General features: G+C 34.4%; 3 protein-coding genes across 3 annotated transcripts; 2 read left to right on the top strand and 1 right to left on the bottom strand.

The window, feature by feature from the left end:
* Positions 1–270: 270 nt before the first annotated feature.
* On the top strand, positions 271–3,026 carry LOC145954472 (putative protein phosphatase 2C 43). Its single transcript, XM_083068742.1, has 4 exons — positions 271–747; positions 1,230–1,594; positions 2,340–2,576; positions 2,697–3,026. Exons 1-4 carry the CDS (start codon positions 456–458, stop codon positions 2,892–2,894), a joined length of 1,092 nt encoding a protein of 363 aa, XP_082924868.1. The 5' UTR covers positions 271–455; the 3' UTR covers positions 2,895–3,026.
* A 3,355-nt stretch (positions 3,027–6,381) lies between these two features.
* On the bottom strand, positions 6,382–9,125 carry LOC109794481 (putative protein phosphatase 2C 43). Its single transcript, XM_083068741.1, has 4 exons — positions 8,661–9,125; positions 7,814–8,178; positions 6,832–7,068; positions 6,382–6,711 (listed from the first exon to the last, which is right to left on the bottom strand). The coding sequence occupies exons 1-4, from the start codon at positions 8,950–8,952 to the stop codon at positions 6,514–6,516; spliced, it is 1,092 nt and encodes a 363-aa protein (XP_082924867.1). The 5' UTR covers positions 8,953–9,125; the 3' UTR covers positions 6,382–6,513.
* Positions 9,126–12,925: 3,800 nt separating this feature from the next.
* Positions 12,926–13,859, top strand: LOC109789660 (cyclic phosphodiesterase). The gene is made up of 2 exons (XM_020348677.3): positions 12,926–13,335; positions 13,420–13,859. Exons 1-2 carry the CDS (start codon positions 12,999–13,001, stop codon positions 13,623–13,625), a joined length of 543 nt encoding a protein of 180 aa, XP_020204266.1. The 5' UTR covers positions 12,926–12,998; the 3' UTR covers positions 13,626–13,859.
* Positions 13,860–22,865: the final 9,006 nt, after the last annotated feature.

Here is a 22,865-nt window from a genome sequence, read left to right as displayed (position 1 = left end):
ATTTTGAAAGTATTCAATTTAGTCATACTATTTTTAAGATGTTTAATTTGGTCCTCTAATTTAATATTTATAATCAATAAGATATAATTTTTTATTTACTAAATTATAAAAATATAATAGTAAAATAAAATAAAATAAATTAATTTTACATATCACATATTAAACATATTTTTCTATTAATAATTAATTATCTACTATCGAGAAAATTATTAAATATTATATTTTCCTTGTCTGTCTTCCAACTATAAAAACTACTTTTCAGACACTTTCCCTCGCTCAAGCACAAGTTTCAATCTTTACTCAGTCTCTTTGCCAACCAATTCTTGCCTCCAATCCCAATTCTAAAATCACATTTTTCTTCTTCTTCTTCTGGGTATTGTTAGAAGAAACCAAAGCTTGGGTCTTTTCAAGAACCTCTGAATCTTTTCCTTCCAAGAAGATATAGCCAACGAGGGATGTTTTCGTGCATTGCAAGTCTAGTTTCGTCGTGCCTGAACTCTGCTCCCGTTATCAGCGATGATGAATCTTCTTCTTCCACTTCTGCAGACCCTCTTCTGTGGTGTAGAGACCTTGAGAGGCATTCTTGTGGCGAAGTCTCCTTTGCTGTGGTTCAAGCCAATGATATAATTGAGGATCATAGCCAGGTTGAGATTGGCACTGGTGCCCTCTTTGTTGGGGTTTATGATGGCCATGGTGGTTCTGAAGCCTCCAGCTTCATCAAAGAACACCTCTTCCATCACCTAATGAGTGAGTCTTTTGAGTTTCTTTGGATGTTTCTGGTTTCTAAAACTGAGTGGAATTCAGTTTGCTTTCTTGATGCTTTTCTTTTGGCTTTTTCTTCCATCTGCTACTTTTCTTTTGAATCTTTGAATTTTTTTTTTTTTTTTTTTTTGGAAAGAGTGAGGGATGGAATGTAACCAAATGTTGATTGAATATCCAAGAATTGTATACTAATGTTTGTAATTATGTGTATGTGTGTAATATGGAAACAGTAACTTCTCCCTTTAAGATGATAAAAAATTGGCATACATATTGTGATATCTTGGACACATGCTACAAATAGATTTATCTGCCCATTTAGGATTGATATGGTTCATGAAATTCCATGTAGTATGTTTTATTATTTTAAATTTCTATTTTAGTTTTTGGAGCTAATTTGATTGGCGTTCTGCATTTGTACTGCATCGGTTAGAGCAATTATGGATGTTTTCTGTGGAACCTGATTACAGGCATCGCTGAGGATAATGGAACTATTACATCAGAAATTCTCAGGAATGCTGTTTCTGCTACAGAGGATGATTTTATGGCTCATGTTGACACGAGTTTTATAACAAATCCGTTGATTGCAAAAGTTGGTTCCTGTTGTCTGGCTGGTGTTATCTGGAAAGGGACTCTGCATATCGCGAATGTTGGTGACTCTCGTGCCGTAATTGCTTCCACAGGTAGATGTAACAAGATAAAAGCTGAGCAGTTGTCTATAGAGCACAATGCTAGTAGGCAAGATATTAGAGAAGAACTCAGGGCTTTGCATCCGCAAGATCCACACATTGTAGTTGTCAACCGTGGATCATGGCGCGTTAAAGGCATCATCCAGGTTTTGTTTTACAATTTTACCTTTAGAAAGTGTTTGTTAGTAGTTTATGTTGCATTTGCCTCTTTTAAAAAATAACTCATACTTACATATAACAGTTTTACGCCCCTTGGATTGTTTATGGAGCTTTTTACATATTTTCTTACATTTTTCATGTCATCTTAAAGAGTCCAAGCAATGCAATTTTTCCTGTAGTCTTCATAATGAGTGACTAGGAACTATTTGTCTCCTTTTTTTGTAGTGCATATTATGTCATCATTTGATGGGTGGACGGTTTGTGATTTGTGACATTGCTCTTCATCTTTTGTGGACATCTTCCTCTAGTACATGATAATTGACCATGCTTGTTGCAAAATCATCAAATGTTAAATGTATATGTTTATATCGCGATGCATTCTCTAAATTTTATATCAAATGTAATAGGTTCTGTTACAACTCACTATATTATATTAGATGATTGTCTTTGGACTCATTTGAGTTAGTGGAAAATATAACTAATTGATTAGGGTGTACCCTTCTTAGCTTTGTCAAAATTAGCTTTCTAGAAAGTTGTCTCTAAATTCTATTATATGCTAAAATTATCAGGTCTTTCTATTTATGCAAGCCATATTTCATTGCTGCTTTCATTTCTGTTCACTTCTAAGCTAGTCATTGTTTTTTTTTTTTTTTTCTGTAATTAGTTTTTAAATTATTAATGACATTTTGTTAGCAATAGCAACCATATTCTAATCAACAGAATAAAATTCAGGTATCCAGATCCATAGGAGATGCATATTTGAAGAATCCGCAATCCTATATGGATTCATCATCCCCACCGTTCCCCTTGACTGAATCTCTTACCCAACCGGTGCTAACAGCAGAACCATCCCTATCTTCAAGAGTTTTGCAACCCCGTGACAAATTCCTTATATTTGCATCTGATGGACTTTGGGAACACCTGACAAATCAGCAAGCAGTCGAGATTGTTCATAGGAATCCACGAAATGTATGCTTTTTGTACTTGTCCTTTCTTCCATTTTTTTCATCTATTATCTGTCCTTGTGAAAAGGTTCTAACTTTATTCTTATGCTATATGCTGTGCATTTGTTCAAAAAACAAACTCCAGGGAATTGCAAGAAAACTTGTTAAGGCTGCTCTAAAGGTGGCAGCTCATAAAAGGAATGTGGAATATAAGGAGCTTCTGAAGATTGAGAAAGGGATCAGACGGCCTTATCATGATGATATCACTGTGATTGTTGTCTTCATAGATCATGATTTGCTTGAGCATATAGTTAATGAACCAGAGTTTCATTGGCTACACTGAACTATCAAATTTTAATGGGTATCCAGGGGTTTATGTGATACAAGGATTATTCTTTCTAGAACTATCAAAGAACTTGATTGCCTCTGCCTTATTTTGGTTCAAAAGAAAAATAAGAATCTAACATTACATTTGTACACAGTTTTGCAACATCCAATTGTTGTTCATTTTGAGCATTTCTTGGCACCTATCAAGGTTCTCCTCCCCACTCTTGGTTTAAATATTTAATGATATTTTCAATTAAAGTTAATAGGCTGAAGAATGATTTAACTCTAATCACTAAAAGTTAATAGCATTGAAAGAAATATTAGGAACACTCTACTTGCAGTATAGGATCAAGCATGATCCACTTCCAACACTAGGTTTCATTACATTTAAAAAATGATAAAAGAAAAGCAGGTGGAAGCTAATTATAAAAAATAAAAATGCACTTATTTCATTTAGGTTTAAATACCTTTTTGATTCTTATAATTTCATTTACTTTTCTTTCTAGTTTTTATAGTTAAAAGTGTTCCCTTTTAGTTCTTAATGTTTATTTTCTATTTTATTAATGACGTTTGTGTTGTGATTACGTGACAAAAATCACTTTAATGTATATTTTTAACCAATTGCAATTCTCACCTTACTTTAGGAATGTATGAAAATGAAGATAAAGAAATGTTAAAAGAAGTGGAAATAGAACCAAATGTCCAAAGGCAAGAGGTAGAATACAAAGTTCAACATGGAATTCTGGAAAACTACAGTTCTTTGAGCAAATTTTCCACTTTTATTACAGGAATTGCTGCTTGCAGAAAAATCCAAATCTCCACATGGTCCAAAAATCATTGCTCTTTTGCAAAAGCCAATCTCGCAATTCCAAGATAAATGCAAACCTTTATTTTCTCACCACCAATTTTTATTCCTTATCTGGTAATTGATAATCATATTAGACCTTTATCTCTCTCAATGTTCACTCTTTTGAGTTGTCACCAGTAACTATAGAGTCTTGCGGTCTATACTTGTACCCCTTTGAAACGAACAAATATGCAAAGAAGTTGATCAAGATTAATATGGCAAGGAACAAGTAGAATAGATTCAAGTTGTTTGTTAATATTGTTCCCCGCTAACTAGCCTCCACTTGCAGTAATATTCTTGGTGGGCATCGTTCATAGCTTGCACCAATATGGAACTTAGAAAATATCCAAGAGCCATAGCACCATAGGAAGCAAGTTGAAGTGGATTTAAGCCCTTTTGATGCCTCTGAATATAAAACTCAAGAAGTCCAACATAGGTAAACAAGTCAACTTTACGCCAAATACAAAGTACTGAAAAGAAAGCTAGAATATACTCAATGGCAATGGTTGTTTCAGTGGCAACGCATCAAGCATGTTGTTGTCTCTAGCAACTCCTTTCCTTTTTGTGGTTGCTGAAATTGCTATGGAGATTGAGGTAAATATTAGGCCAACTCCTGTGCGCTGCAATTTTGTAATGCAAGTGGCAATGCAGGTGAATTTAACTAGAAGAAAGCCACACAACTGGCATTATAGAAAAGGATTGTGATGATTAAGAAGGCAAATGGGATATTGGTAGAAATACTGAAATTTTTGGTGAGCCTGGTGTCCATGGTGTAGCCTTGCCTTATAGAGATCTGCTTAGGATTTTGGGCAAGTGAAGATGGGAAGTCAAGGGGTAAGCAAGATAGTTGATATCAGAGAAATTTGGTTGAAAACTAATATCGGATGCAAGTTACACTTGAAGAATGTCAAACACATCCCTAACATGTGCCTTAGCTCGAAGAATGTCTAAACCACATCATATTCATTAAGCCTAAACCCTAAACCACATCATATTCATTAAGTTCCTGTACTAAGATCAAGCTAAGGCACATGTTAGGGATGTGTTTGACATTCTTCAAGTGTAACTTGCATCCGATATTAGTTTTCAACCAAATTTCTCTGATATCAACTATCTTGCTTACCCCTTGACTTCCCATCTTCACTTGCCCAAAATCCTAAGCAGATCTCTATAAGGCAAGGCTACACCATGGACACCAGGCTCACCAAAAATTTCAGTATTTCTACCAATATCCCATTTGCCTTCTTAATCATCACAATCCTTTTCTATAATGCCATTTGTGTGGCTTTCTTCTAGTTAAATTCACCTGCATTGCCACTTGCATTACAAAATTGCAGCGCACAGGAGTTGGCCTAATATTTACCTCAATCTCCATAGCAATTTCAGCAACCACAAAAAGGAAAGGAGTTGCTAGAGACAACAACATGCTTGATGCGTTGCCACTGAAACAACCATTGCCATTGAGTATATTCTAGCTTTCTTTTCAGTACTTTGTATTTGGCGTAAAGTTGACTTGTTTACCTATGTTGGACTTCTTGAGTTTTATATTCAGAGGCATCAAAAGGGCTTAAATCCACTTCAACTTGCTTCCTATGGTGCTATGGCTCTTGGATATTTTCTAAGTTCCATATTGGTGCAAGCTATGAACGATGCCCACCAAGAATATTACTGCAAGTGGAGGCTAGTTAGCGGGGAACAATATTAACAAACAACTTGAATCTATTCTACTTGTTCCTTGCCATATTAATCTTGATCAACTTCTTTGCATATTTGTTCGTTTCAAAGGGGTACAAGTATAGACCGCAAGACTCTATAGTTACTGGTGACAACTCAAAAGAGTGAACATTGAGAGAGATAAAGGTCTAATATGATTATCAATTACCAGATAAGGAATAAAAATTGGTGGTGAGAAAATAAAGGTTTGCATTTATCTTGGAATTGCGAGATTGGCTTTTGCAAAAGAGCAATGATTTTTGGACCATGTGGAGATTTGGATTTTTCTGCAAGCAGCAATTCCTGTAATAAAAGTGGAAAATTTGCTCAAAGAACTGTAGTTTTCCAGAATTCCATGTTGAACTTTGTATTCTACCTCTTGCCTTTGGACATTTGGTTCTATTTCCACTTCTTTTAACATTTCTTTATCTTCATTTTCATACATTCCTAAAGTAAGGTGAGAATTGCAATTGGTTAAAAATATACATTAAAGTGATTTTTGTCACGTAATCACAACACAAACGTCATTAATAAAATAGAAAATAAACATTAAGAACTAAAAGGGAACACTTTTAACTATAAAAACTAGAAAGAAAAGTAAATGAAATTATAAGAATCAAAAAGGTATTTAAACCTAAATGAAATAAGTGCATTTTTATTTTTTATAATTAGCTTCCACCTGCTTTTCTTTTATCATTTTTTAAATGTAATGAAACCTAGTGTTGGAAGTGGATCATGCTTGATCCTATACTGCAAGTAGAGTGTTCCTAATATTTCTTTCAATGCTATTAACTTTTAGTGATTAGAGTTAAATCATTCTTCAGCCTATTAACTTTAATTGAAAATATCATTAAATATTTAAACCAAGAGTGGGGAGGAGAACCTTGATAGGTGCCAAGAAATGCTCAAAATGAACAACAATTGGATGTTGCAAAACTGTGTACAAATGTAATGTTAGATTCTTATTTTTCTTTTGAACCAAAATAAGGCAGAGGCAATCAAGTTCTTTGATAGTTCTAGAAAGAATAATCCTTGTATCACATAAACCCCTGGATACCCATTAAAATTTGATAGTTCAGTGTAGCCAATGAAACTCTGGTTCATTAACTATATGCTCAAGCAAATCATGATCTATGAAGACAACAATCACAGTGATATCATCATGATAAGGCCGTCTGATCCCTTTCTCAATCTTCAGAAGCTCCTTATATTCCACATTCCTTTTATGAGCTGCCACCTTTAGAGCAGCCTTAACAAGTTTTCTTGCAATTCCCTGGAGTTTGTTTTTTGAACAAATGCACAGCATATAGCATAAGAATAAAGTTAGAACCTTTTCACAAGGACAGATAATAGATGAAAAAAATGGAAGAAAGGACAAGTACAAAAAGCATACATTTCGTGGATTCCTATGAACAATCTCGACTGCTTGCTGATTTGTCAGGTGTTCCCAAAGTCCATCAGATGCAAATATAAGGAATTTGTCACGGGGTTGCAAAACTCTTGAAGATAGGGATGGTTCTGCTGTTAGCACCGGTTGGGTAAGAGATTCAGTCAAGGGGAACGGTGGGGATGATGAATCCATATAGGATTGCGGATTCTTCAAATATGCATCTCCTATGGATCTGGATACCTGAATTTTATTCTGTTGATTAGAATATGGTTGCTATTGCTAACAAAATGTCATTAATAATTTAAAAACTAATTACAGAAAAAAAAAAAAAAAACAATGACTAGCTTAGAAGTGAACAGAAATGAAAGCAGCAATGAAATATGGCTTGCATAAATAGAAAGACCTGATAATTTTAGCATATAATAGAATTTAGAGACAACTTTCTAGAAAGCTAATTTTGACAAAGCTAAGAAGGGTACACCCTAATCAATTAGTTATATTTTCCACTAACTCAAATGAGTCCAAAGACAATCATCTAATATAATATAGTGAGTTGTAACAGAACCTATTACATTTGATATAAAATTTAGAGAATGCATCGCGATATAAACATATACATTTAACATTTGATGATTTTGCAACAAGCATGGTCAATTATCATGTACTAGAGGAAGATGTCCACAAAAGATGAAGAGCAATGTCACAAATCACAAACCGTCCACCCATCAAATGATGACATAATATGCACTACAAAAAAAGGAGACAAATAGTTCCTAGTCACTCATTATGAAGACTACAGGAAAAATTGCATTGCTTGGACTCTTTAAGATGACATGAAAAATGTAAGAAAATATGTAAAAAGCTCCATAAACAATCCAAGGGGCGTAAAACTGTTATATGTAAGTATGAGTTATTTTTTAAAAGAGGCAAATGCAACATAAACTACTAACAAACACTTTCTAAAGGTAAAATTGTAAAACAAAACCTGGATGATGCCTTTAACGCGCCATGATCCACGGTTGACAACTACAATGTGTGGATCTTGCGGATGCAAAGCCCTGAGTTCTTCTCTAATATCTTGCCTACTAGCATTGTGCTCTATAGACAACTGCTCAGCTTTTATCTTGTTACATCTACCTGTGGAAGCAATTACGGCACGAGAGTCACCAACATTCGCGATATGCAGAGTCCCTTTCCAGATAACACCAGCCAGACAACAGGAACCAACTTTTGCAATCAACGGATTTGTTATAAAACTCGTGTCAACATGAGCCATAAAATCATCCTCTGTAGCAGAAACAGCATTCCTGAGAATTTCTGATGTAATAGTTCCATTATCCTCAGCGATGCCTGTAATCAGGTTCCACAGAAAACATCCATAATTGCTCTAACCGATGCAGTACAAATGCAGAACGCCAATCAAATTAGCTCCAAAAACTAAAATAGAAATTTAAAATAATAAAACATACTACATGGAATTTCATGAACCATATCAATCCTAAATGGGCAGATAAATCTATTTGTAGCATGTGTCCAAGATATCACAATATGTATGCCAATTTTTTATCATCTTAAAGGGAGAAGTTACTGTTTCCATATTACACACATACACATAATTACAAACATTAGTATACAATTCTTGGATATTCAATCAACATTTGGTTACATTCCATCCCTCACTCTTTCCAAAAAAAAAAAAAAAAAAAAATTCAAAGATTCAAAAGAAAAGTAGCAGATGGAAGAAAAAGCCAAAAGAAAAGCATCAAGAAAGCAAACTGAATTCCACTCAGTTTTAGAAACCAGAAACATCCAAAGAAACTCAAAAGACTCACTCATTAGGTGATGGAAGAGGTGTTCTTTGATGAAGCTGGAGGCTTCAGAACCACCATGGCCATCATAAACCCCAACAAAGAGGGCACCAGTGCCAATCTCAACCTGGCTATGATCCTCAATTATATCATTGGCTTGAACCACAGCAAAGGAGACTTCGCCACAAGAATGCCTCTCAAGGTCTCTACACCACAGAAGAGGGTCTGCAGAAGTGGAAGAAGAAGATTCATCATCGCTGATAACGGGAGCAGAGTTCAGGCACGACGAAACTAGACTTGCAATGCACGAAAACATCCCTCGTTGGCTATATCTTCTTGGAAGGAAAAGATTCAGAGGTTCTTGAAAAGACCCAAGCTTTGGTTTCTTCTAACAATACCCAGAAGAAGAAGAAGAAAAATGTGATTTTAGAATTGGGATTGGAGGCAAGAATTGGTTGGCAAAGAGACTGAGTAAAGATTGAAACTTGTGCTTGAGCGAGGGAAAGTGTCTGAAAAGTAGTTTTTATAGTTGGAAGACAGACAAGGAAAATATAATATTTAATAATTTTCTCGATAGTAGATAATTAATTATTAATAGAAAAATATGTTTAATATGTGATATGTAAAATTAATTTATTTTATTTTATTTTACTATTATATTTTTATAATTTAGTAAATAAAAAATTATATCTTATTGATTATAAATATTAAATTAGAGGACCAAATTAAACATCTTAAAAATAGTATGACTAAATTGAATACTTTCAAAATAATAGGATCAACTTAAATAATAAAAATTCTATAAAAAAAAATATCTAGATAAATTTGGATCTTCTTATCATGAATGACAATAAGATGAGTACTTAAATTTTTTTTAAAAAAAAATACATATATTACAAAATGAAATGGTTATCTAATAAAATAATTTATTGAATAAGTAAAAGAAAATTTAAATTTATCTTGAGAAAAAAATGTTGAATAATTTTTTGTTTAATTTAGCTCCTATATTTATGAAATATTCGATTTAGTTTCACTATTTTAAAATGATCTAATTTGGTTCTCTAACTTTTAAAAGATGTTCAATATAGACATCTTAAGTTTTATAAATTATTAAAAGAATATTTTAATTAATAAAATGAGTTTATAAAATAATTCTAAAGCTTTTAAAATAATTGTAATTGTTTTAATTAATAAAGTTTGAGAAAATTTTTGTAAAATAATTATTTCATATATGTGTTTTATAATTGTTTTTGTACTTTTTGGATTTATTTATAATTAATCATGTTTTATTTATTTAAGGGGAAAAAGTGTTAGTTTAAAAAGTGAAGTTTTGATCAACATTGGTTGACACAATTGATAGCGGCTTGTGCCCCTTAGTCAAGTTGTTTAAAGTTTGAATTTTGATCTTGTGTATAAAATAAATTTTGTTGGAAGGAGAATACTCGTCTTGTGTGCACGGACAATTCTTAGCGGAAATTAATCACTACTTTTGATGGTGGATACTTCGTACCAATATTATGATTACCCAAAAAAAAATTTAAAGTCTCACTACAAGAATTTTTGAAATTATAGACGATCAAAATCCGTGGATAATCCAAAAAATCCGTGGGTAACACTTCATTTCTGACAGACAATAATCTGTCAAAAAATTGCTTGTCTGAAACATTTATCGACGGATTATAATCCATGGGTAACTTTCTGACAGATTAAAATCCGCGGGTAATTACCTACAGATTTTACCCACGGATTTTATCCGTTGGTATTATTGATAATATTTTTAAAAAATTATACTAAATAACACATCACCCCAAGACACTTCATGCAACTCCTCGTTGGTCAAAACCCTTCACCAATCAGAGCTCTGGGTAACCCTTTTTGAGATATTCGTATGTTTTTAGGATCAAAGATTAACCCCACAAACCCCACAAACTTCCCAGAAAGTCACCCATCCCTAAATTACCTCATGTCAAGCATGCTTAAAATAAATTTTGTCGGAAGGAGAATACTCACTTTGTGTGCACGGACAATTCTTAGGGGAAATTAATCACTACTTTTGATAGTGGATACTTCGTACCAATATTATGATTATCCAAAAAAAAAAACGTGAAGTTTTGAAAAAGAAAGTGTTAATTTTCAAGTTTTACACTTATGTTCCTTTTTTCTAAATTGAAGTTTGCCTACCAAAAGTCATTAAAGATCATCTCAGAGTTGTGCATCCTTCTTCTAATGTTCATCGAGATAAGGAGAAAGTGAGTAATTTTGTTTTAGGGTGTGAGTTATATTTTGGGTAGTAGGATTGACTTCAATCCCATTATTTGCTTGTGATCTATGAGAGAAATCATTATTTAATATGTACAATGAGAATTTGTGTTTTTTATGATTCATATGTGTTATATGGTTGATCATTATGTTATATGTGACATGAAATTGTGCTTGGACTAAATTATTTGTGAATTGACTGCAGTTTTGGTAAGAAACTCTAGATTTATAGAGCACAATGAAAATTGATGTTAATTGTATTGTTATGTGAAATTGATGTTGAGTTTGAGTAATTAATAGTATAATAAAGTAGGTTTATATTTCAATTGATCTTTAAACTCATTGGAGTGAGTTAGAAGTGTCGAACTTATGCAATTTTCACACATGCTACAAGATTTCTATGAACTAGTGTCACATCGGGTGCATATTTACAACAATGAGGGTGATAGTGTTAGGCACCGAGGGGGTTACCACACATACACATGTCTCTACATTGGTGAGATATTGTCCACTTTGGGCTCAATGGTGGCCCCACAGAGCTCACTCACGCTCAGAGTGCTTGCACAACCGCTCCATCATGACTTCCCTCATGATAGCGGGACACGCCTCATAACCTTCCATGTTACCAGGAAGCCTCTATTCCACATGGACCCACAATTAGGAAGACTTTCGACATAAGGAATCCCAAACTTGGATCCACCTGCCAGCTATCATACTCGTCGAGCCAGTCACCTGATCAGACCAGCGGCTCTGATACCGCACTTGTTGAGCACTGGGGGGTTACCACACATACACATGTCTTCACATTAGTGAGATATTGTCCGCTTTGGGCTCAAGCTCTCACGATTTTGCTTTTGGACATCACCCAAAAGGCCTCTCAACCAATGGTGTGTATATAAACCATGATCATCCTCTTATTTGAACGATGTGAGACTTTACTTGCATCTCAACAGATAGTTCATAGTGGTCTTTGTTCACTTTACACAAGTGCTAAATAGGCTTTGTGGCATTGCTTAACGTTGCTTTTGCGCAAGCAAATCTTTGCATTAGGCATGATAAAATATTTATCCACAAACACATTTAATTAAACAAACAAGTTAACTATGAGTCAAATCCAAATAATTCACATATAGTTAAACTTATTTACACTCCTAATTTTAAACATAAAGACTAATGAGATAGTTGTTTAAAAATTAATCCTTGGTAACAATCCTACACAAAATTGATCAAAATGAAGATATGGTTTTACACCATCAAATTGAGAAGGAAAAAAAAAAGATAAATGGTATAATTTTTTTAGTAAGGAATTAGTAAAAATTATACACATAATATACATATTAAATCTCGTATTATAATTCAGAGTAATCACAAGTCATATAAAATATTTAAATTATTTTAAAAATTATGAAAAATGTTTTAATTTAATTTAAATATTCAACTTAATTGATTTGTAATTGTTTTAAAATTTCAAATTATAATTTAAAAATATATATAAAGTTTAATTTTCAGTTACATACTTATATTTAGATCAAGTATCGTCTAAAAAAAAAGGGGAAAATACATGATAGAAAGAAAAAGAAACTAATAATACTATTTAGATTATTATATGTATATATGATGAAAATAAAAAGGTTAAAACCCTAATTTAGTCTTACTTTAATTTTTAATTTTAATTTAGTTTAAAATTTTCAACTGGAAATTTCTGTCTAAATTTCACAAATGACGTTAAAGGTCCGAAAGAATCACGGTCGTAATTCTCGTAACAATGATTCTTACCACTTCTTTTCACACTTTTTGATCTCAAGTGGTTCCTAAGTCGTGAGAATCACACTCGTGATTTGGAATCACATGCGTGATTCTCACGAACCTTTAATACCATTTATAAAATTTGGACAGAAATCTCACATTAAAATTTTTAAAATAAATTAAGATTAAATTAAAATCAAAAATTAAAATGAAATCAAATTAAAAAACTTTAATATTATAAAATTTTAGCCGAATAAAAATATGAGGCGAGTATATGCAGAGCATATGCGACTGGCACTGGTTAAGCTTTTAAATTCCTAATCCCAATCAAGGTTGAGTGAATTGAGAATTGAGAAGATGGGAAGTGAGGCGGTGTATTCAGTGTGGGCGATTCCACCGGAAGACGTGGGCAGCAGATGCACCAACCTCATGACCGCCCTCCGATCCGAATTCGGCGGGCCCTCTTTCCATCCCCACATCACGGTGGTCGGCGCCATCAAACTCACCCCCGACGACGCCCTCGCCAAGCTCCGGTCGGCGTGCCAAGCCCTAAGGCCCTTCCACGTGACCGTCGACGGCGTCGCCACCGGCACCTTCTTCTACCAGTGCGTCTACCTCCTCCTCCGCCCCGACCCTCACATTCTCGAGACCAGCGCGTACTGCTGCACCCGCTTCGGTTACGCCAATTCCACTCGTCAGTTCTCCTTAACGCTATCTCTTCCTTTTCCTTTTCCCCTTTCGTTTGCGAATGTTGATGATTCCTTTGCATTTTTTGCAGCGTACATGCCGCACCTCAGTCTTCTCTACGGAGATTTGACGGATCAACAGAAGCGGAAGGCTCAAGAGAGGGCTAATGCTATCGATGACTCACTCGCTGGCTTGACTTTTCCGATTAATCGCCTTGCTTTGTACAAAACCGACACTGAAGATAGAACGCTCAAATCTTGGGAGAAAATTGCTGAATGCACTCTCGCTCCTAATTAGCTTCTCAACCGCACCTACTGTTGTCTTACAAAGTTCTTGTTTATTATAATCTATTACAAATTACAAATTTTGTGCGTCTGAGACTTACTGAAATTTGTGATTTTTAACAAATAATAAAAAAAAAAATTTTTGTTGTAACAAGAGAAATGCTTGCAGCACTGTATCATGTACTCTATTTCCAACCTAGTTTTTTATATTGGGTGGAAGTCAAATTGATGCGAGTCAGATTAAATATATACATCTCATTTCTGATTTGGTGGGTCTCATTCTCAAATTAATGAGACCTAAGTGAATTTTAAGTAACAAGAGAAACTGTGCTTACTCTTCGTTATAACAATGTTAATGCAGAGTGAATCTCTGTGCTGTTGTGCAATCAGATATTGTGATATTAGTTTGAGTTTATAGAGCCTTAATGTAAGTAACAACAGGTCTCTTTAGGTATTGATTGATTCATGAAAGCCGCTTTGCTTCACTAGAACTTCTCTCTCCTTAAGAATATACCCCGAGGAGAGCATAGCTGATAGAAGAGAAAAACGTTCCATGAGATATATACTTCTATTTGTTTGAGGAAAAAAAAATATTTACCTGAATGACACCAAATCTCCGTTAAAGGTGGTAGTTTGGATTAAATGTAAGAGAGGTTATCTGTTATCACAGCGGTGGAGGTGGGGCATTTGCAGTGATGGTGGGTGGGGCAAAGCTCCATATGTGGATCAATCTGGTTTATGGTTCATTGCTTGATTTTAGTCAAACTAATTATTCCCTAACACAACCTTACCAGTCTATTACAACCAGGGTGCCATAATAAGACCTGTGCACTATTTATTATGCACGAGCCAAAGTATAGAGCAGAGTAAAGCTAATCTCAAAAGATCCCATTGGCATATCACCACTATTTATGTTTCTGTGGAACGTAGGAGTGGACCACTTATGTTTACATAGTACAGTAGTATGTCAGTATTCGGGAACTAGTATTCTGGGAGATGAGGACAGTGAATGAAGCTGTCAAATTATTGGCTGCAGCCACATGACTGAGTTATTGCTAGCAGCGATTCCGTATGGTTCTTTACGAGGCCTACAACAATCATACAGCAGCTAAGCATCTAATGGTAGTTTTGGGAGATTATAGGTTTAAGCCTAGTCAAAAGACCTTGCCTCATTAGAGAACTAATGCATGCACCTTTTAGATTTGGAATTGATCAAATCTGCTATCTAGAACACATAACTGCTATATAAGGCTAACTTACAAACGAGTTTGGCATGGATGAATGTGGTAGCATGCTTTTGGGGGCATGGAATGTTAGACAGCTGTGGGCAGCTGTGGCAGGCGGCCAGCACCGAAATACTTTCGGTGATTTTTTGAATTTTTAATTAGCGGCGGGTCCCACATGATAATAAAATAATATTAAAAGTTTAGGAGAAATTACGAAAATGCCATTGGGACTTTCCTATAAATAGGGAAGCTGAAAATCATAATTTTCATCCCAAATCTTCTTCTCTTCTCTCTTCCTCTCTTATACACCTTGAGATCTGTTCTCGGTAGTAGTAGTCTCCTAATTCAAAGGAGTAAGTTATAGAGAGAGAAGTGTTGTAATTTCCTCCCTTTCAGTAAATAATATTTTTACTGTGGTTATTTTCTCCCTTGTCTCTTTTTTACTCATCTCTTATTTTAGCTGTGAGTAACTATTAAGCCTACTCTGGACCTAACAGTGGTATCAGAGCCAGGTTGTTTATTATTCCGCTGTGGTGTACATTGGTATAGTATCGGAGAAAATTCTTAGTATGCTCTGTGGCTGCAGTATTGTCTGATCAGTCACATCAGAAAAGAATTATTCTTGTTACTGGATTTTATCATTGTTCCAGTAGGCGGTACTATTCTAGTGGAAGTTACTTAAGTCGGTTTAATAGAAGAAATTATGGCAGCAAAGTTTGAGATAGAGAAGTTCAACGGGAACAATTTTTCCCTGTGGAAATTGAAGATAAGAGCAATTTTGAGAAAAGACAACTGTCTTAAAGCAATTGAAGGCAGGCCATCAGATATTACTGATGAAAAGTGGAGAGAAATGGATGACAATGCTGTTGCCAATTTGCATTTAGCAATGGCTGATTCAGTTTTGTCGAGCATAGCAGAGAAGACAACTGCAAAGGAGATTTGGGACACGCTCGTAAAATTATACGAGGTCAAGTCACTTCACACCAGAATATTCTTAAAGAGGAAACTCTACACTCTTCGAATGAGTGAGTCCACAGCAGTGACGGACCACATCAACAATCTGAATACGCTATTTGCTCAGCTTTCAACAGCTGATTTCAACATAGTGGAAAATGAACGTGCGGAGCTTCTACTTCAGAGTTTACCAGATTCATATGATCAACTCATCATCAACATAACAAACAATAATGTTGTTGGTCGTCTATCCTTTGAGGATGTTGCCGGAGCTATTCTTGAAGAAGAGTCCAGGCGAAAGAATAAGGAAGACAGACTGGAAAGTTCAAAGCAAGCAGAAGCTTTGACGATGATGAGAGGAAGATCAATGGAACGTGGCTCCAGTGGGAGTCAAAATCATGGTAGATCAAAATCTCGAGGAAGGAAGAACCTCAAATGCTATAATTGTGGCATGAGAGGGCACATGAAGAAAGATTGTTGGCACAAGAAGAGTGGAGGAGGGAAGAATTCTGAAGCTTCAACCTCTCAAGGTTGTGTTGCTAGTACCCAAGAAGATGGAGAAATCTTGTACAGTGAAGCAATAAGTTCCAGAGGCGAAAAACAACTCCATGAATGTTGGATATTGGATTCAGGTGCAACCTGGCACATGACTCCAAATAGAGATTGGTTTTGCACTTATGAATCAATTTCAGGAGGATCCGTATTTATGGGAAATGATCATGCTTTGGAAATTGCTGGAGTTGGTACTATCAAATTAAAAATGTATGATGGTACTATTCGTACAATTCAAGGGGTACGACATGTGAAGGGCTTGAAAAAGAATCTATTGTCCATTGGGCAACTAGATGATCTCAAGTGCAAGATCCACGTTGAAGGTGGAATCTTAAAGGTAGTTAAAGGCAATTTGGTGGTGATGAAAGCTGAGAAGATCACATCAAATCTATACTTGCTTTTGGGAGAAACGTTGCAAGAAGCAGATGCATCAGTTGCAGCAATAAGTCAAGAAGAGGCAACGATGATGTGGCATCGTAGACTAGGACATATGTCAGAGCGAGGCCTGAAAATTCTTGCGGAACGTAATCTCTTGTCAGGGCTTAAAATGGTAACCTTACCATTTTGTGAGCACTGTGTGACAAGCAAGCAACATAGATTACAATTTGCCAAAGTAACTACAAGGAGCAAACACATACTTGACTTAATTCATTCTGATGTCTGGGAATCACCAGAAATTTCCATGGGAGGAGCAAAATATTTTGTATCATTCATTGATGATTATTCCCGGAGATTGTGGGTGTACCCAATCAAAAAGAAGTCAGATGTGTTCCCAGTATTCAAGGAATTTAAAGCACAAGTAGAACTTGATACTGGAAAAAGGATTAAGTGCTTGAGGACAGATAATGGAGGAGAATATATAGATGGTGATTTTCTGGCATTCTGCAAGCAAGAGGGTATCAAGAGGCAATTTACAGTTGCTCATACACCTCAGCAGAATGGGGTAGCAGAGCGGATGAATCGAACTCTTCTAGAAAGGACAAGAGCTATGTTGAGAACTGCAGGATTAGCCAAGTCTTTCTGGGCAGAAGCAGTCAAAACTGCTTGTTATTTGATCAATCGCTCACCATCAACAGCAATTGGTTTAAAGACACCAATGGAGATGTGGAGTGGAAAACCATCTAATTATTCTTCATTACATGTGTTTGGATGTCCTGTGTACGTGATGTACAACTCCCAAGAAAGAACAAAGCTGGACCCAAAATCCAGGAAATGTATATTCTTGGGTTATGCTGACAATGTTAAGGGGTATCGCTTGTGGGATCCCACTGCCCGCAAGGTTGTTGTTAGCAGGGATGTAGTGTTTGCAGAAACTGAACTGCAAAAGGAGCAGGAAAATGACAGCACTATCAAAGACACCAGTATAGTGGAGATAGGAGGAAAATCTAAAGAAGATGACACCTCTGAAGCAGAACAAGAGCACGATGAACAAGAACCAAATGAGGACAATGATGGAGATGTTCGACGAACAACACGTCAGACGAAGAAACCATCTTGGCATTCAGACTATGTTATGGCAAGTCATGATGCGTACTGTCTCTTAACTGAAGAAGGAGAACCATCAACCTTTCAAGAGGCGTTGAGGAGTTCTGATGTTTCTCAGTGGATGGCAGCAATGCAAGAAGAAATAGAGGCCTTACATAGAAATAAAACATGGGAACTTGTTGATCTTCCAAAAGGTCGAAAAGCCATTGGTTGCAAATGGGTCTATAAGATCAAACGTGATGGCAATGATCAAGTGGAGAGATATCGTGCAAGATTGGTGGTTAAGGGATATGCTCAGAAAGAGGGCATTGATTTTAACGAGATATTCTCGCCAGTTGTTCGATTAACCACAATCAGAGTTGTTCTGGCTATGTGTGCTGCATTTAATTTACATCTTGAGCAACTTGATGTAAAGACTGCTTTTCTTCATGGGGAACTCCAAGAAGAAATATATATGCTCCAACCAGAAGGCTTTAAAGAACAAGGAAAAGAAAACTTGGTTTGTAGGTTGACCAAATCTCTGTACGGTTTAAAGCAGGCGCCAAGGTGTTGGTATAAGAGATTTGATTCCTTCATTATTAGCCTTGGTTACAACAGACTGAGTTCAGACCATTGTACGTACTACAATAGGTTTGATGACAATGATTTCATCATCTTGCTGTTGTATGTGGATGACATGTTGGTGGTAGGCCCCAACAAAGATCAGATCCAAGAATTGAAGGCACAATTGGCTAGGGAGTTTGATATGAAGGACTTGGGACCAGCAAACAAGATTTTAGGGATGCAAATTCACCGAGACAGAAAAAACAGGAGGATTTGGCTTTCTCAGAAGAATTATTTATTGAAAGTCTTGCGGCGCTTCAACATGCAAGACTGTAAGCCAATTTCGACCCCACTTCCTGTCAATTACAAATTATCCTCAAGTATGAGTCCTAGCAACGAAGCAGAGAGGATGGAAATGTCTCGAGTGCCGTATGCATCAGCGGTGGGAAGCCTTATGTATGCCATGATTTGTACGAGACCAGACATTGCACAAGCAGTGGGAGCGGTCAGTAGGTTTATGGCAGATCCTGGTAGAGAGCATTGGAGTATTGTAAAGAGGATCCTTAGATATATCAAAGGAACCTCAGATGTTGCATTATGTTTTGAAGGATCGGAGTTTTTTGTCAAAGGCTATGTTGATTCAGATTTTGCAGGAGATCTGGATAAAAGAAAATCTACTATTGGTTATGTGTTTACACTTGCTGGAGGAGCAGTGAGCTGGTTGTCTAAGTTACAGACTGTTGTAGCTCTATCTACTACAGAAGCTGAATACATGGCAGCTACGCAAGCATGCAAGGAAGCAATTTGGATTCAAAGGTTATTGGAAGAACTCGGGCACAAGCAGGAGAAAATTACTGTGTATTGTGACAGTCAGAGTGCCTTGCACATTGCAAGGAATCCAGCCTTTCATTCCAGGACAAAGCACATAGGAGTTCAATATCATTTTGTTCGTGAAGTAGTAGAAGAAGGAAAAGTGGATATGCAGAAGATCCATACAAAAGACAACATAGCAGACGTAATGACAAAGCCTGTCAACACTGACAAGTTTACATGGTGTCGATCCTTATTTGGCCTATTGAAGACATAAGCAACATGAAGTATCAATGGTGTGAAGATATGATGAACTTAATCATAATCTTCAAGTGGGAGAAATGTTAGACAGCTGTGGGCAGCTGTGGCAGGCGGCCAGCACCGAAATACTTTCGGTGATTTTTTGAATTTTTAATTAGCGGCGGGTCCCACATGATAATAAAATAATATTAAAAGTTTAGGAGAAATTACGAAAATGCCATTGGGACTTTCCTATAAATAGGGAAGCTGAAAATCATAATTTTCATCCCAAATCTTCTTCTCTTCTCTCTTCCTCTCTTATACACCTTGAGATCTGTTCTCGGTAGTTGTAGTCTCCTAATTCAAAGGAGTAAGTTATAGAGAGAGAAGTGTTGTAATTTCCTCCCTTTCAGTAAATAATATTTTTACTGTGGTTATTTTCTCCCTTGTCTCTTTTTTACTCATCTCTTATTTTAGCTGTGAGTAACTATTAAGCCTACTCTGGACCTAACATGGAATTTGTCTCTTAAATGCTTGGTAGTTGATTGGAAACAGGGGAAATCAGTGAGCATCGGGAAGATCATTTATTATGATCTCTTGGGTGACAACGTACAAATGTGCCATGAGAAGCATAATGTTTTTTTTTTTTTTGTGAGCAAAGTAGTACGTGTCGTTAATAACTTCCAATTAAATTTGTTCCCATTCCCGGGTTAAACATAACATGGGATTTCTTTTGGGGTAGGGTCCGCGTTCCAACCATTGAATACCCTGTAAAATGAGAAATGAGTGAGAGATGATCATCATATAAGTAACAAGAATTAAGATTCAGACATGTCGAAGACTCAGCTTAGGTGGGCGTGCGTGTTTGTATAGACAATCTGGATACCACAAAGTTTACATGAACATATCTCTCAACCAAAAAATATAAGAAAAACATATCGAAGTCTAACATTACTATAACTTGGGTATGTACACCTCTCAAATAGCATAATCAACTCGTTTCTTTAATATGAAAAACAAGTCATACTTGAAAGAAAAAAAAAAGGTACTTAACTCCTTAAATTTCATCTCTTTTACAAACAAATACCACAAATTTAAGTTTATTCTAATTGATCCTTAAACTTTGTTTTATTAACAAATAGATACCATAAATTTTAATTTTATTATAATTTATTCTTAAACTTTATCAATTTTACAAATAAATACCTTGATTGTAAATTTTCTTAATTAATTTTTTTTGTAAGCCTCTTATATTATATTGAGATTAAATTACTAAGATAAAAAAATATCAATTATTTATTTATTTTAAATCACACTTATTTATTAATTTTTGGTACATATATATTAGTTTTATTTTCATATATATTAAAATACCATATAATTTAGAAGAAGAAAAAAAATCAAATAAAGCCTTCTTTTTATTGTTTTTGTCATTCTTTTTTTTTTTCTTTTCTAAACTCATATTTTTATTATATTTAAAAAAATTGTAATATAAAAAGAAAAAGATTAGTGAGGGGTTAATATTTAAGATAAATAATTTAACCCTAAATTGATAATCTAAAAAATTTGTAAAAGTAATAAATTACTAAGGTCAAAATCAATTAAAATGAAATTAAAGTTAAGGGTGTTTATTTGTAAAAGAAGTAAAGTTTAAGGATTAATTAAAACAAAATTAAAGTTCATGATGTCTATTTAGAAATCATATAAAGTTTAAGGATTGATTAAGATAAAAATAAAAACTTATGATGCCTATTTGTAAAAAAAAAGTAAAATTTAAGGTGATTAATTACTCTTGTCCCCACTTAAAAAAAAAATAAATTGTAGCAAATATGTTTAGTATTTTTCATGAAAAGGAAGTCCTAATTTAGAAGATAAAAATATAAAATGGTATTAAAAAGTGTCATTTTAACGTGAAATGCACACTTGATAATAAAAATAATTCGTTCCATTCAATTTAGTTTGGATCAGTTATAAAAATACTAATCGAATCATTTTGACCAAAAGAACATTCAAGTAATTTTTTTTACTCATTAACATTACAATAACGACAACAAAATTTAAACTTAACACTTTTTGTATTCCTTTAATCCTTTATCATTATATTAACCTTAGTAATTTAAACATCAAATAATCTTAGTTTGCTCGGATTTTTTTGGATTCTTTTTAATCAATTTAGATTTGAACACCCTTTATAAGAATGAGAATTCTTTTTGTATTTTTCAATTTTAGTTTGCTTCTAGATATAAGGCTATACATACCGCCGATAGCCTCCGGTTTATACAAATGTAATAAACTACACCTATTAAAGTTCTGAACCACTTGTGAAACATTAGGCTATTGAGAACCACCATAGGTAAATATGAAATAGCAAATACGGCCACAAAGTTTCCATCACAAGAGAAAGATGTACTAAATTATTTCTAGTTCTGTCATCCAACTAAGGAGTGGTCACAGAGAGACCCTCGATTTATCTTCAACATCTTTTTGGACCATCAACAAAAGTTTATAGGGCAAAGGTAAAAGAGAAAAGGGAACAAAGAAATAACAGAAGTGAAAAATGGACAGCAGATTTATAATTTAAATGGGATTACAAGCGTGATCGAGTTACTACTTACTAGTAGTTTTCTTTGGAAAAAGGATGGGTTGAGATAAAACATGAGTGACCCCATAGAAGAGTGAGACAAGGACAGAATGATGTTACTTAGTATAGATTGAGTCTACTATTTTATTTTATTCCGCCGTTCTTAATTAATATTGTCTTACTTTGGTTCGTTTAGAAAAATAACTTAAGTAAAAAATGTAATTTTAATAGAAGATTTAGTATATAAAAATAGATATTATAAGTACATAAGTTTTAATAAATTATATATATATATATATATATATAAATATTTACATAATTTTAAAGCTTTTGAACACGCTATTATATAAACGCTAATAAGATGTTTTTTTTAAAAAATATTTAAATCATGATTAAAAAAATTTTAAGTTTCAAATTTACTAAGAGTGTGTTTTATAAGACATTCCAAGAGTTTATAAAGTTTTTTGCTTAGTTTGACTAAAATAAATTTGTTTGATACTAGAGTTTATGTAAGTTTATTTTAGAAACTTGTAGATTATTTTCATAAGCTAATGAAGTAATTTAATTATAACCTATAAACTCAATTTTTTCTTCATTTTTTATTTTCAGTAATTTACTTAGCTTATTGCTTACAAGTTTTTAGCTAGTTCATAAGTTTTCAATTAACTTATAAATTGATTTTGCCAAACACGCCCTAAATGAAAAATTATCTACTCATTACTAAATGAAAAAATTGAATGTGTTTTATATTTTCATGGTACTAAAAGTATTTACTTTTTATTTAATATTTATTTATAATTAGAAAAATTAACATTACTTTTAAAGTTTTCAAAGAAAAGGAAAGAAAAAGAAAGGAACATCT

This window comes from Cajanus cajan, chromosome 2 (genome assembly GCF_000230855.2).
Source record: "Cajanus cajan strain Asha chromosome 2, NIPB_CcT2T_4, whole genome shotgun sequence".
Classification (NCBI taxonomy): Eukaryota; Viridiplantae; Streptophyta; class Magnoliopsida; order Fabales; family Fabaceae; genus Cajanus; species Cajanus cajan.
Note: the sequence above shows the minus strand (reverse complement) of the source record. Positions and strands in the feature narration are given on the sequence as shown.

What these genes read in the sequence shown, in the direction of transcription:
- LOC109794481 (XM_083068741.1), bottom strand. Translation starts at nt 8,952, where the DNA reads ATGTTTTCGTGCATTGCAAGTCTAGTTTCGTCGTGCCTGAACTCTGCT. An exon ending in CCTCTTCCATCACCTAATGA is followed by an intron (nt 8,179 to 8,660) that starts GTGAGTCTTTTG and finishes ACCTGATTACAG; the next exon opens with GCATCGCTGAGGATAATGGA. An exon ending in TTCATAGGAATCCACGAAAT is followed by an intron (nt 6,712 to 6,831) that starts GTATGCTTTTTG and finishes AACAAACTCCAG; the next exon opens with GGAATTGCAAGAAAACTTGT.
- LOC145954472 (XM_083068742.1), top strand. Translation starts at nt 456, where the DNA reads ATGTTTTCGTGCATTGCAAGTCTAGTTTCGTCGTGCCTGAACTCTGCT. An exon ending in CCTCTTCCATCACCTAATGA is followed by an intron (nt 748 to 1,229) that starts GTGAGTCTTTTG and finishes ACCTGATTACAG; the next exon opens with GCATCGCTGAGGATAATGGA. An exon ending in TTCATAGGAATCCACGAAAT is followed by an intron (nt 2,577 to 2,696) that starts GTATGCTTTTTG and finishes AACAAACTCCAG; the next exon opens with GGAATTGCAAGAAAACTTGT.
- LOC109789660 (XM_020348677.3), top strand. Translation starts at nt 12,999, where the DNA reads ATGGGAAGTGAGGCGGTGTATTCAGTGTGGGCGATTCCACCGGAAGAC. An exon ending in CGGTTACGCCAATTCCACTC is followed by an intron (nt 13,336 to 13,419) that starts GTCAGTTCTCCT and finishes CATTTTTTGCAG; the next exon opens with CGTACATGCCGCACCTCAGT.